The sequence below is a fragment of the Pagrus pagrus genome, assembly GCF_965226575.1.
Source record: "Pagrus pagrus genome assembly, chromosome: 21".
Classification (NCBI taxonomy): Eukaryota; Metazoa; Chordata; class Actinopteri; order Spariformes; family Sparidae; genus Pagrus; species Pagrus pagrus.
This window is the reverse complement of record NC_140208.1, coordinates 20,751,390-20,766,624: the sequence shown is the minus strand read 5'-3', so window position 1 is coordinate 20,766,624 and position 15,235 is coordinate 20,751,390. Positions and strand designations below refer to the sequence as shown.

Here is a 15,235-nt window from a genome sequence, read left to right as displayed (position 1 = left end):
TTGCAGCTCTTGTACATGTGCTGAAGATTAATGTACAAATAATATGAAAAATGACATTCAACAACTTTGAAGCAAATACTAATATAATATAATAATAATATAATAATTTTCAAGAAGGGAATTCTTTTCTCAGTTGGAATTGGATTATATTTTATGGCTGTTAGTTTCTTAAATTTAATTTCAGACTTTTAAAGAGAAAATAACCAAAATACTGCTACGAGGCTAGGCCATGGGCCAAAGTTATCAAACAAGCTTTATTCATTTATTAGTTTCATGGTTACTAAAATCAGATAGGCTTAGTGATGTAAGCCTGGCTTCACCCTTATCTCTCTGGTAATGTTGATCTTAGAAACATGCCTTTGGTGGCTCAGAGATTGTCTACTGTGGAGCTGCAAGGCCAAAGTCAAAGACAGCAAAACAAGCTTCACCTCTGAAGTGCATCCCAAAATCTAATAGAAGCTGTGAATCAATAAACATTACAAGCAGACAAAACTTGTCCACAAAAGTTTTAATCGACTGTTAAAAAATAGGTAAGGCTAGAGATGCTGCAGAAGTACAAGATGGTGAGTGTACTGGCAACGGGGAAGAGAGGGAGCCCCTGCCAATGACACTTGTATGCAGATGAGAGGGATGGGCGAGACTCTCCATCATGCTGTGATGGGATGAAACTGCCCACTCGCTGACTTCAGTTTCACTTTTTTCCTGCATTGGAGCTGAAAACTGATTGTGTCAGGATCTGTGGACAGGCTGCTGGGTTTCTACTTAAAAACAAACAAACAAACAAAACATGGTCTGAAGCAGCCCCCCCCCCCCCAAAACAACCACACACACACTCCTCTCCCCTCGCAGACATAGTGCATAGCTGGATAAGGTTAACCCCGACAAAACAAATTCATATCATTTCAACAGCTGTTGTCAAAGCAATAACCCCAAACCATTTTCATGTTTCATACATATATAATCATATATATTCATATTCAATGTACAAAGATACATTCTGAATTGCAAAGGCTCAATCATTGTAAATAAATACTGCAATGGCTAAACTGCAATAACATTTTCTCTCCTCTCCTGAAGAGAAGAGACACACATACATACTCATACACTCTCATGATGAGGACAGGTCTCCTCTGATACTGTTCAATACAAAGTAGTGGTACACAGAGACCAGACAGACAGCCTTATATTATACCCAAAATGAACATATTGTGCACTTTGCTCAGAGAGCACAGTCTTAAAGACATGAAACAAAAAAGTTAATAAGGAAGACTCAAAACACTTTCTGAAATAATCCGTTTGCTGAGTTTGCTTGTGGCAAAACAAAACGAATTAATGTTTGAATTTTGACCTCTAAATGTCAAGATAAGGATTAAAGTGGGATTATGTAATCCTCAGTGTGGCTGCTTGTTTTATCCTCTCATATTAACAGGCCAAGCGCATTCTCCTCTCTCATATCTAGAAAATATTACCATTTCCTAATACGAAAGTCTAAAAATATATCATATCTATTCACCAGGATTTCTGTTACAAAAACTTGCATCTGCATGGAGGCAGACTCAAACATGCTGCTAGAGAGTGCCATGTTAAAATGTGACACTAGCATTGTTTCAGCATGTAGCAAACTATCCATCACATTCTTTAACCTTTGGTAGCCACCGTAACATTCTTTCAAGAAAAAATAAATACTTTGTCACACCTGAAAAGCCTATAAGTTAGTCCTTTCAAACCTTGATACCTAAGGCATAGCTTTAAAGTGTCTACAAGCTGGGTGTGGGTAGACTGAGAGCAGAGGACTGACGGAAAGCCTCATTAATGTTGGATTTAATACAAGTCTGAATTTTTCAGCATTGCAATCATAACTAACTCAAAGGAAGAAGGATTTACAGTGTGTAGTGGTAGATGTAGCAGCTGCTGCTTTTTATTTCATAATTACAAGTTTTGTGAATGGAATTTTGTCAGTGAGTTAGCTAGGCTCCATTTTATGCTGCTAATGTTTTATCATTACATTCAAGTCACAAAGCTAACTATCTGATTTTCTGAAAAAGCATTACCTGGCGATCTTTGAACAAGACTAACAGTCTACATTTACGTTTGCTGCTGTGTGAGGCTGTATTCATGCACAGGGGAGCTTATGAAAATGCCTGTTAATGTTTAGCAGGTATAATGCTGCGTTCCAGACAACTTGAAACTCCAAAATGTCCGACCTCCTACTGGGGTTACAAAATTATAATGGCCTGTCAGTCGAAGTTGGAATTCCTAATTGTAACCTCGGGGCAAATCCCTCTACCCCAACTTCACGAGGGAGCAGTTGTCTGACATCACACAACAATGGCGGCACCCATGGAGAGGTGGTAGGATGTATTTGTAGATGACTGTGATTGTATTAGGCTAGTGAATGGAATATGTAGATATGTTGGCAAGTATAAAAGTGCCGTAAAATAAAATGTATCCACTTTATTCCTAACACATATGATTCCTTGAATTACAGGTGTTACTTCCAGCATTACCAGAACTGGCGTTTTCCATAGTAGCAGTACATGATCCTCCAAGAGCGATTGGTATGGTGTATCATTTATTCATGAAGCTCTAGGTTAGTTACTTCATCGAGTTATACTACTAACACTAAAATTATTGCTTAGCCCACTTAGCTAATGCTTCTAAAGAGCTGAAAGTGCCACCAGTGTGTCAGTTATTCTGATACTTTGTCAGTAGCTATCTCCATTGAGCACCGGAAGTATCAACCATAATCGTTTCCCCAGTCCGACTTCTGACATTGACTGGAACGCAGCATTAGGCACAGCAATGCTTTGAGCTTAATGCTAATGTTAGCATGCTAACATGTGGACAATGAAAATGCTAGTATGTTAAGCATGCTTAGCAGGTATTACGTTAACCACGTTCTCCATCTAAGGATAGGGTGTTAACATGCTAACATTTGCTTAATAGCATTAAACAGTTAAGTACAGCTGGGGCTGATGGGAGTGTCATTAGTTTTACATGTGTTTGGTCAGAAGTCTGGAAAAAAAAATCCATTTAGACCTGATGATGGCACTACAGGAAAAGTTGGAGGGTCACCAACTATTTTAATTCGTCCTGAGGGGGCCATAAATGTCAAATTTCATCCAATAGTTATTTCATTTTGGACCAAGGTGATGGATGGCTGAAAACCAAGGAGGTATTTTAACAACTGCACTGAAGGTATTTCCAGAATTGGAAATGGTTCAAAATCTTTTCTATCCTGAAGCAGATGGAATATACTTTAATTTAGATGGTTAGAGTCTTTGAGGATTTTGGGAACACATCCAGAACAGTGGTAACAATTATTAAACCAATCTGGGTTTTCAAAAGATTGCCAGTTATTCATTTTTCACAAATCAGATTGCTTAGCTCTTTGACTGAAATGTAACAGTAATACATGTATGAGATCACATCTAGGATATTATGATAAATATGGAGCCATCCTCTGCTCAAACACATACAAACCAGATGAATCTGATGAATTGAACTAAGAGAAAACTGGCGATCAATTAAATTTGACTTGCATACAATCAAAAGCCGAGTTCTCAAAGGATGAAAAACATGGAATCAGTCCAGAATCCCACATGGTTGCACCAGCCTTACATTACTGAAGGGCAATAAGGGAGCTCACTGGTGATTATTGTCAATTTTGACCAACTGATTTAGAATCAGGTCAGCACAACAAGTTCAGCATAGGCATACAATAACTGAACTGAGTGAAGGGGAACTGGAAATGTCTGGAGTAAAATTCATTGAATTTGCAAATATAACAAACTAAAAGTTCTGTAGCCATTAACCGCTTCACCTCAAATAATATTAAAAGAGAAAGAGGCATAATAACAGATTGTAATTCAAATCCATAAAATATTTTTTAAAAAAGAACAAATAAGAGGAAACAACTAATAATAAAACGATAACATGCAGTTGAATCTGTTTGCACTGCTCCAGTCCAGTTTACCACTGAGTAGCTCTCAGAACAGTTTTTGCTTGTTTCACTCTTATTGTTCAGGTGTGAGGAAGAAAAAAGTGCTGATCAAACTCGTGCCTGCAGAGGTAAGTCATCCACCTGTACTCCTCCTGCATGGCAGCGGAGTTTAAAGAAAAAGGCAAATCAAACCCGAGGTCAGAGTTCAGTCCTCGTTGGCCAAGACCTGCCAGACGATGAGGTGGCTGCGCTCGGCTTTACCCTGCAGCTTCATGGGGGGGTCCTCGCCCTCCTCCACCTCGCCGTCCTCATCACCTAAACACACACACAGAGGCATCTCATTTGTCTCTAGGTCGGCTGCAGTGATTACAGGGATGTTTTTATCCATTACATGTAGCTAACTCACCCATCCTAAAGTCGATGTAGCCTTCTCCTCCACTCATCATCAACATGGACTTGGTTCCTTCCTGAGTTGTGGCATCTGTCGCCTTGTCACCTGCTGCCTCTCCTCCACAGGACACAGATGGAACAGCGTGACCTGAAAGCACAGAGCCATAAAACTGTGAATAACAGCAATTAAGTCCAGATTGTGTTTTTCTGGCACAGACCTTCTTTTCTGTTTGCTGTATTTAATGATATCTCAGTTCTCTGGCACACTAGCTTTTAATCTGCATTCCATGGTATGACAAGCAAACAGTTATTATTTATTATTAGTTTTTATTTTTAACATTTTATACACATATAGAAGGTCTTTGTTTACATGGACCCCATTAATCCACTAATAATCAGACTGATTATTGACCCAATCACAACAAAAACCAGCTCACGTAACCACCTCAATCAGAGGAGACTGATCCAATCTGGCCTAATCTGAATATCAAAGGTGGTGTAAACCTTTGATAATCCGTTCAATAGAAAAATGTAGTGCTTAATCTGATAATTTCTCTGGTCAGAATAAATATATTCTTTCTGCGCATGTGGCAGTAGCAAAACAGAACTGGTCTGTGGCCGATTCAACTTCTTTGTTGGACATCTTAAAAGATTTATAGATTGAATGCCTTAATGGTCAAAAGGCTCTAAACAACTAGTTGTTCACACAAGTGCTTGAAAAGATGAACAAAGTCAGAAAGCACCGAACCAGAAAAAAAATAACCTCAGATATTGTTTCCATGCAGTACACGATGTGGTTCCATCTTGAAAACTGTATTAACAGGTGGAGCGAATAAATGAAATCATTTTCTCAATGCAATGACAACAAAAAATCTTGTTCTTCTTCTGTCGTTACAGTTCTTGCAGATTAGACCCTTCACAGTGAGTGGAAGCACTACGTGCATATCAAAAAAGTTAGATTCTGATTCAGTGCCTTGGGGCATGCAAACACACATCTTACTGGATCACTTCCTTTAGAATCCATGAATATAGTTACATTGGAATCTCTAATAAGAATGATTCAATCCAAATGAAAAAATATTTTTCATGTAACCACAGCAATTGTAATCTCATTTGATATTACACTTAAATTCTTTCATCACATATCACAAGTGTAAGTCGGCGGCAACTAAAAGGACAGCATTTTACAACTACTCCTAAATGTTTTAAATGGAAAAATAATATCCAACAAAGGAAAGATGAGGTACATCTAAAATGTTTGATAAAATCTTAAGGGTTTGATAGCAGAGTTCAGAAATAACATAAATAAAAAGGTCAAACAGCGTGGTTTGTTTACCTGGGACAGCTGTGAAGAACTTCACAGCATCTCTGTGACCGTGGAAAGAAAGCTGAGCATGAACCATGGAGCAGTATGGAACAAATGTCCCAGCAGTCACTTTGTCACCGCTGTCATCCCCGTAGACACGGACTACACTTCCTGGTTGGTTACCTGCCGTCTTGGCTACCTTGTTGGCAGCTGATGGAATGGAGGAAGTATGAGAGAAATGGTGGAGGAGAAACAAAACAGTCTGTATAATCCAATTTCAAGACAACGGAATGCACTCGGTTTAATTAGTCAGATTGAAGTGTAACTAATGTGATATTCTTGTTGGATGTATTATAAGCATAATGCCGCCCAAAATTACAAAAACAAATATTCAGTATTAATATTGAGCAGTAGTAACTTGTAGTGAGTGGATAGAAGAACATGAAGACGGTTGAAAAAAATCACTTTCCCTCTAAAAATGAATAAAGAGAAACATCTATCAGTCTAAACTCACACTCTGTCAGAGGGATGGAGATGATGACTCCATTGCCAGTGCCGATCCACAGACGATTACATGACACCATGAGAGCTGTGATCCTCACAAATGAGAAGCCTAGTTTTCCTGTACCTGTAGAAAAAGGTATAAAGAACACGTTCAAAACCAAATCTGAGCGTTTTTTGTGTGTTTCAATGAGGATGGATACTTGTGTTATGAACTGACCCAGCATCTTGCTGACGTAGGGCTCAATGTCAACGTCCTGAAGGTGCTGGAAGGTGTGAGCATGGAACAGCCTGAGAGTGGAGTCCAGTCTGATGGACACCCAGATACCATCGCCATCCCAAGCCAGCTGACGGACCTGGCTATCCTTACGAGGGTGGGCGTCAAATGACTTCTGCAAAGGAGAAGAGAATATGCAGATATGGACGAGTGTAAGAAGAGTGCAGGAAAGACAACATTATTATCAGGGCTGTCCAGTATAACATTTTTAGGGCTTTGAAGCTTCAGTGATAATTTGCTGCAAATATTTTGAGCTTAGATAAACCAAATTGACAGTCATTATTTATTTAAATGCTGAAACCAAAATGTAGACAGGAGGGGAGACGACAGCTACTGTTTTTTTTATGTGTGCTGGCTTTGAGGACAAGTTAAAAGCCACAGAGGATTTCCATGTATTGCTCCTTATTAGTCTTTTGCCTCTTGTTGGGTGTGGCGCACCATCTCCTTCCTCTTCCAGAAAAAAATGTAAAATAAATATTTGAAGATACAGACTTGGATGTTGAAAACCATGGCAACAGTAGAATTTTTGTATCATTTGCGTCAGGCCTGACTACCATCACACTGTCAAGTGAAGCTGAGACAGAGCGAGGTTGAACAAAATTGTTTTCTACTTCTAATAAAACTTTGACATTAATAAAATTATTCTGAATGTCTTTGATTCTACTCGACCTTTCTAAATGAATGGAGTTCAGCAATAACAAGATGATGGGATGTATTTCAGGTCAGCTTTGGCCCATTTATGTGGGTAAAGTTTCTGGTTGGATTATGTCACACAACAATTATTCTCTCTCTCATTCTGAAGGCAATACAGTGTGTCAGCCTGGTGGTTTAGCAGTCAGTAAAGGATTAAATAAAGCAAAAACTTGCAAAATGGGAGCTTCTTAAAATCCCTAATAATTCAGGGGGAGGTGACTATATTTTGGAAACATTATGAGTATGTTATGGAAACAGACAAAAAACCTCTGACCATGGTGGGTTCGAGCAGGTCTGGTTTGGGTCATGCAGAACACTAAATTGGACACGCTAACATGCATTAAAGTAAATGAGTGAGGGCTAAGTCCTACCTCTATCTTCATGGCTTTGGGCTGCACCACACAGATCTTGTTCCGGAAGCCACACCACACCTTGTCATGTACTACAGTCATGCAGCGGATGGAGTGGTGTGGTCTCCCCAAGTCTAACAGGTGGTAGTTGGTCAGGTCCCACTGTCCATCTGACACACACACACACACACACACACAAGAAGTCAAAGGTTAGATTTGCAGAAAAATGCTACATCAGTTATATTTGACTTGTTTATTTGAAGACGCTCGTATCCTCTCACCTACTCCTCTGTGGAAAATGGCTAAAGTGCCATCAGAGAGGCCCACCAACACACGACCTTTCACATGCCTGTGGAACGGACACAAACATTTCAAAAACCACATGCTGCATATATAAAAAAAAAAGAAAATCCATCATTAATTTCACTGTACTTACACTATGCCGAGCACAGAATCTTTCAGCTTTATAGAATGGAGACACTTCTTCCACTGAGCCACAGACGAGTGCACATACACACTGGAATCACAAACTCAATCATTAGATTTCTTGAATTCTGGCCATATACATACAGTGAGAGAAACAAACACTCTACGCTCACCACCCGTTCTGTGCTCCGAGCCACATGGTGGGCAGAACGCTGCTCATTTTCTGAGCCTCTTCTCTCATCAGGTCCTGCTCCTCTGCAGTGGGGTTTGAACTCACTCCATCTTTCACTAGGTCACACTCCCTGGTCATCAGAGACAAAAGAAAGAGTGAATAATTAACCATCTGATGTCACGATACACAGTCAATAAACAAGGAAACAAACAAGAAGTCAGTGTAGCTCTTAGCCTTATATGCAGTCCATTTTGTAGAGAGTAGTAGCTAAGGGCAAAACACACACAGCCATCCAGTGATGTAGCAAAGGAATTTGACTTGTAGGTTTAATTCAGTGCAATACTAATCTACCATCACACAAATATGTATTACACTAAGTGGTTTAAAGCAATTAGACGTCGTTGCAGTGGGTTTGTTGATAGTTGCACTGATAAAATTGGCAATTTAGTTGAACAGACTGAATTGTAATAACGTTGTGTTGGGTAATGGGCCTCCTGATGTTACCTCTGAGAGTAGTTGGACAGAGCCTCTGCACTCTGCTGAGCTCCCAGTGGATCAGTGAAGATGTGCTCTGTGTAGGCTTCCCTCAAGCTCTCTCTTTGGTCTGCAGGCCCTGCGCTGGCCTCTGTCGCCTCTGTTGCTTCTTCTGCTGGTCTGGAGTCTGTACAGAGAATCATTGTTGCTGTATGTGCCAGAATATGCAGCATGTTCACATACTGATAACAGATTTTGTCCTTCCCTCTCTAAACCACAGATCGTCATGCATGTCTCTTTCTTTTTATGTTCTTTAGAACTGACAGTTATCACATCATTTTACTTTTCCTCTTGCACTTGATCACATGGCTAAATGAGTTTGAATGCATTTCTGCTTTATCAAAACATAGTCTGGTCCTGTGCTTATCAAGCATCTCAGAGGACATTAGTCCCAACTGGCTAAAAGCTCTCAGAGTAACACATTTTTGTTTCTATTTTAAGGCTGGACTCACATTGGATCAGGCGTGGTGGCATTCATTTTAATGAGGGCAGTGCGTTTTGGCTACGGCGGTGCTGGCCGCAGGGGGCTCCAGAAAAAATGCAGCCTGCTATGAAATAGTTGAAGCCAACTCAACTTTTGGAGAAACGCAGCCTGATGTCACATTACTGTCGCCAGTCACATAAGCTGGCGATCAAACTTGCAGCATGAATGACTGAAACCACAGAGGATTGTAACGTAATGCGTCATGTGTATATTCAGTCAGTTTGGCATTCTGCACCACTTTAAAACAAGATCACTGTAGGACCGGCATGCTTAACCTACAGTCATGACAGCAGCTCAGAGGCAGAGCAGAAGGGGTCAGTCGCAGGGCATGTTATTTAGCATGGCTAAATGCTCCAAAGGGAATGCAACAGACATTTCTCTGTGTAGCATGATGTTTCACTTGTGATCACTCAGTTGGGTCCTGTGCCCCAGTTTAAAACACACAGTAATGATCTGCCTGGCATCCTGGTTGTTTACTGTTATTCTCAATCCATCGATGAGGACAAACGATCACAAGTAGGACCAGCATGCTAGTAGCATCACATAACATAGCAGCTCCGCCTTTCGGCAAAGATTTGATGGCCATCCTCAGGATGCAAAAGACAGAATGCTCTCTCCTCTAAAGCCAGGTCTTTTCAACCTCATAGCAACAGGTTGATGCATCTTTGACTTGCATCTGTCACAATTGACAGTTTCTGCTGCAATAAATCAAAATTTGATTGCTCATACTGAGATAAGAAGCAATTTCTTTCATCTAACACCACTCAGCACAATATTGTGGACAAAAAAATATATTCAAAGATATTGTGGGTTTATTATTTAATAATTCATGTATTCATTTATTTTAATATAGCGGGGCTGTGTTTAAGACACATGTTAAGGACACATAAGTTAACAGGAACCAAAGCCGAAAGGTGACTTTCAGTCTCACTGTTTAATATTTCAACCTGCAGCTGAGAGAAAACTATAGCTCATTATCCCAATTTCTACTCTGCAGCTCTGACGACCATAAAACAGCAACACAGTCACTCTGCAAAGTACTCCTTCTAGCTGGTGTAGGAAACGTCACCATTAAGTCAGTGTGATACTGAGATGCTTGATAAATACAGGCCCTCATCACCAAAAATGCATGTCAAACACGATCAGGTCAAATGAGATTACACGGTTAACATCTCTGACCAGTGAAGCCACCTGAAGAGTTGCACCCTTTACAATAATATTGTTTTGTTTTTGTTGTTTTTTTGGTTTATATGATGTGTATAATTTGAGGTATTATTAAGTTTACATAATACGATGTACCATTTGGTACATATGATGTATATCGGATAGAATATATTCTGTATATAATGCTCGGTCTCTGTTTTTCCCTTTGTCCTTGTTCTCTGTCCTTGTACTGTCTTACGTGTAGTTTTCTGTGATAATTTGATGGATGGCACATTTTATTGGCCATGTGTGTATGTATGTTTTTCCTTTTGAAAAAACAATAAAAACAAAATGATAAAAAAAAAAAATCTCTGACCAGTTTCTCCATCTTCTCCTGGACTGACGGCTGTCTGAGGAATAGCTGCTGCCCCTTCAGCTTCACAGCCAACAACAGTGATGCCTCCCAGCACGTCATCGCAACCTGTTGAGCTACTATTGGTTGATTGTGAGCTGCCATCTCCTGCTGGTCCTGTCTCAGAGTTTGGAGCTACTTCCTCACCAGCAGGGTAGTCTGTCTCTCTAGCACCTAAACAAAGACATAAATATAATCACAAATAAGAAAACATTCAATTCCTCATGATGCCCACAGACATCAGTAATAAGATCCTCTTTTCATGTGCACATGTGTTCATTTGCTGACCTGGTACACTGGCGATGCATAGGACATGGGAATTGCACACAAAGAAGCTCTCCAGGATGTTTCCAGGCTGGTTGGCGTCAATAACGACAGCTTTAGTAGTGGCTTGGGTGCTGGTACAGATCCAAACCAGCGACGACATCTCTTCCTGCTGCCGCAGCTCTTTCTGCTGATCCTGCAAACAAAAGACATGGAGCTTGAGATATTGTGCGTATGTGAGGGGTCTCAAACTCTGCCACTGTTGGTATTGTCATCTCGTAGGATTTTGGTCCTGCATGTTTGAATTTTCAGATGAGTTTAAAAAACTGGCCCATCACACCTCCTATGTACTTTATGTACTTGCCGCCCTTACGCTGCCGGCAGACTGATAGAAACCTCCCAGATGTGCTTTGCAAACGTACAAAAAATGCGTGCGTGTGACACCTCCGCTGCTACAACTCCATCCTAAGGGAAACACTGTCATGCGAGACACCTAGCAGCACCTCTGCTCATATTTTCTTCATATTTAACAAAAACAGAAGTATACATTAGTACACACAAGTTTTTTCTTATAAATAATGTATTTACACCTTGAACTAGGCTTCTCGCAGTAGTTGGGCTTACACCGATTACATTGCTTGTAAAACCAGTCCCAGACATGTTTAAAATTGATCCACTGTGCCGAAACTCACCACTGTTTTGCTCTGTAGACATAAGTTAACTTCAAAATAAAAGTCAACTTGTTGATATTAATAATTATAATTTTGCAGGCCGGATTGTATTATATTTTTGACATCAGGTCGCGGACCGGATGGAGAGGAGGGGGCCGACAGTTTGAGACCCCTGGTGTATGTCAATGTGTGTCTTTAAAGCTCTAGGTACCATATGATTATTTTTAATCACCTCATGGAATAAGACAATGAAACAACTAGAATCTGTGTGCCTACCTTGATTTCCTGATCCAGTTTATCAAGGCTGCTCTGAGACCCTATTTTCTTTTTAGGGCTCTCTGGTCCAGGCACATCACTGTAAAACACACTGGCTCCTACGATGGAACCTCCATCTCTGGTTTTACCTCCAGAAAGGTTCACACCAGCAGCACACCACAGCTGAAGACACAGGTAAAACAGTCAAATACAATGAGATTCATCATTGCATCCCCTCTCACATTGCTTAGATAAAGTACATAAAAGCTACCAGCACCTTCAGTCAAAACATACCAACATTACCGTTTTTGTATTGGTTAAAAGAGTAGCAATTACACCAACAAGCTGGAAGAAATACCTTCATAGAAGCATCTTTTTCATCCAGTGGTCTGAGGAAGACAGGAACAGGTAGATTCTTCATCTTACCCTCTGCCTGACCACCATTGGCCTGGAAAAAGAAATAAAAACAGCACCACTGCATTACAACTTGTTTCGGTTATAGCTTTTGATCACAATATTTTAACTATCATCTGAAGACATCTAAAAGTACTATCACTCATCTCCTTACTTTGTATTTCTTAGGCAGACTCCAGCCGTAAGCCTGCACTCTGCCGTCCTCCTTCTGGACGTGGGCTTTGACCTGCTGGTACTGAGCCCTCTTCTGCTCTCGCCTGGACACCACACTGTCAGCTGCCACTCTGCAGGACAGAACAGCAGCTCACTGACAAAGATGTCTGTTGTTGGACAGTCAGGCTTTAAAAATCCAAATCAAACTTAGACCGTTATGGTGAGAAATTTTTTGAGTGGGTGATTTCAGACCTGTAGTTTTGGTCAGGAAACAAAAAAATATACATTGCTGTCTTTTAATCTTTTTAGTCTAGTTTGTGTTCTCACTGACAGCCAAAAGGGGTTAACATTAAAAGGTCCCACATTGTAGAAAGTGAGATTCCCATTTCGTTTTTGATTGCACAGCAAATCTACATGCTATATTAATAATGTGAGTTAAAGTGTCAAAATGCTCAGTCCACGGAGAAATTCACACAACATGTATTCAAAAACTGTGCCTGTAAACAAGTGGTTAGGACTTTTGTAATGTTGTGATGTCACAACTACAGTATATAGTCATTGTCCTAAGCCACACCCTCAGGGCAGCTATGGCTGCAAAAACACCAGCAGAGCTTATGCAGAAACCCAGTAGACAGTGCCTGCTCACGCCTGTGAGAGTTGACCATTTTGAGTTGACCAAAATTAAAAGTAAGTGTTACTGTGGTTACTAGATGATTTGCAAAACTATGGACTGGGTTGTACATCGCTTATAGCTTACAGATTGTGAGGTCACATTCTTAATAGTGTGGTTAGTTAGTTTTGGTTGTATTTAGTTGTGTTTATTGCAGCTTTTTAATGTACACTTAAAATACATGTCTGCTGTCAAAAACTCCTGGTGAGTCCACTAGGAAGCAGACTGAGACCTAGCTTCTCATGCAATCTCTGTAAAGTTGTTTCAAAGTGTAATTAAAGTCTGACTTCTTTTTTAGAGGTGTAGATAGTTGATGAGTAGCCTGTTATTCCCAATCAAGAGTGCCTCAGCATTACATGTTTTCACTGTCAGACTTACTCCTCATTGAGGAAATCAAAGGCTTTGCTCTTGTCAGTGGGCAGCTGCTGCAGGGTGCTGCTCCTCTTCTTGACGGATGGCTGAATCTGAGAGGTGGGCGCGTTGTACTTGACGTTCACCGGGGCCTCCGTTGCCGGCTTCTTGGCTGCCCCGCCCGATGAACTAAACAAACGGCTGAAACTGGAGGTGTAAGGACGGGGAAGTGGGGAGGAAAGAGAAAAAGAAAGCAGACGGACAAACGTATAGAGGGATGGACACAAGCAGTAGCTCCAGCAGCAGAGGAACATTTAAGGGTAAAGAGGTACCTTTCCCATGCCAACACACCATGCCAGCTTTCACACAGGTAGCAATTAAACATTGATGTACATATTTGTATTAACTCATCGAGACCCAATTGACCCGTCTCCCAAAGAGCAAAGCATCGGAGTAGCTGTCCTCCTACAGTGCTGCAGGGCAGGGTTAATTTTGTGCTCGACTAGGACATTAGTCAACAACACAGAACACTGGACAAGAACGCTTTTCAAGTGCACCTAACTCAGATCACACTGTATTTATCACATTAGACGTGTTTACATATACATACATACATATAGCAACACATGTTAAGCGTGTCTCTAATGAATACTTAAAGATAAGAAACAGGCTTTAGTGAGTCTATCTTTACGAGCATATTTGTGTTGTTTAACCAACACACTCCACCCATATTCCTAACTTCCCTCTAAACTCCATAGCAACGTTCTCAACACACCTCCTGCACACAGACATCACAACATCAGGCAGAATATAGAGGGACACACAGAAACAGGGCAGGAGAGATGGTGGATTTATCAGATTTTGCTTCTCTTACACACAGATGTCCCAGTCCTGATGCCAAAAACCTGCCACCGAGTTAATGTCCTCCTTCAATCCAAACCAAACTCATTCCTTATGACACTCAGGAAAGGAGAGCTGGGATTATAACAGGAAGTCAGATTTAATTCCTCTATAAGGAAACAAGTGCTTTCTTCCAATCTCAGTTCTCTAAAAAGTTTCCATCACATTTTATGCTTTATAAATTTATGTTTAATAAATTCTTTGAATAAAGAATTAAAGACAGTTGAGGCAGCAAAGCAGCTCAGATCTGAGATCAGAGCTTCCTGGCTGGCTCTCCTTTGTTGTCATGATGAAAACAACAGAAGCCAAGTCAAGTTAGACACCGTTAACATGTCACCGATGTACCTACATTCTGGAGGAAACATCCATAAAACATGGAATACAAAAGAAAAGCAAAACGAAACACATAAATAACAATCATTGTAGTCTGGTGGTATCTAAGAGCTGAGGTGAAAAGAAAAGAGGAGCTTACAACTGCCAGAGGCTGGATTTCTTCTTCTCTGGAAGAGCTGGATTCTCTTTTGAGGCCCTGCAGAAGACAATTCACTTTTAATTAAACTGAACGTTTTAAACAGACAAATCTTCAGTTTCTATGTGAAACATCAAACCACACTCTGACAGTTTTTATTGTACAGTACTTCTTTTGTGGACCCTTTGTGTGGATGTGTGTGTCAAGGATCGAGACACAGGAACCAGGGAATTATATTCAATTGTAGCAGTACTTCATGATCAAATCAAAGCAATGTGTAAAAAGTAATTAGGCAAATTAGGTAGAAAGAAGAACGAGGCACATTTAAATGTCTCTCTAACCAATTTGACCTCTACAACAAGCTGGTTATTCTATTGAATTGTGATTATTTATGGTGTACTCATGTTTTGTTTAACACTATGTCAACAAGCAGACCAAAAGTAGTGCAGCAGAGCCA

At 40.4% G+C, this 15,235-nt stretch overlaps 1 protein-coding gene across 4 annotated transcripts in view; it reads right to left on the bottom strand.

Moving 5' to 3' along the window:
* Positions 1-493: 493 nt before the first annotated feature.
* The window catches only part of spag9b (sperm associated antigen 9b), a 45,328-nt gene continuing 30,586 nt past the window's right edge, over positions 494-15,235 (bottom strand). For 3 of the 4 annotated variants that reach the window (XM_084342873.1, XM_084342874.1, XM_084342876.1), the window contains 17 exons: positions 14,782-14,838; positions 13,437-13,616; positions 12,390-12,519; positions 12,180-12,269; positions 11,843-12,004; positions 10,920-11,091; positions 10,596-10,805; positions 8,563-8,719; positions 8,060-8,188; positions 7,897-7,977; positions 7,742-7,809; positions 7,482-7,630; positions 6,361-6,532; positions 6,154-6,267; positions 5,670-5,849; positions 4,350-4,481; positions 494-4,258 (listed from right to left, as the gene is read on the bottom strand). In XM_084342873.1, coding sequence (XP_084198999.1) covers positions 4,149-4,258; positions 4,350-4,481; positions 5,670-5,849; positions 6,154-6,267; positions 6,361-6,532; positions 7,482-7,630; positions 7,742-7,809; positions 7,897-7,977; positions 8,060-8,188; positions 8,563-8,719; positions 10,596-10,805; positions 10,920-11,091; positions 11,843-12,004; positions 12,180-12,269; positions 12,390-12,519; positions 13,437-13,616; positions 14,782-14,838 — 2,293 coding nt within the window. In that variant the 3' untranslated portion in view covers positions 494-4,148. The remainder of the gene's footprint in view (positions 4,259-4,349; positions 4,482-5,669; positions 5,850-6,153; positions 6,268-6,360; positions 6,533-7,481; positions 7,631-7,741; positions 7,810-7,896; positions 7,978-8,059; positions 8,189-8,562; positions 8,720-10,595; positions 10,806-10,919; positions 11,092-11,842; positions 12,005-12,179; positions 12,270-12,389; positions 12,520-13,436; positions 13,617-14,781; positions 14,839-15,235) is intronic. The other variant, XM_084342875.1, reaches the window with a different exon arrangement.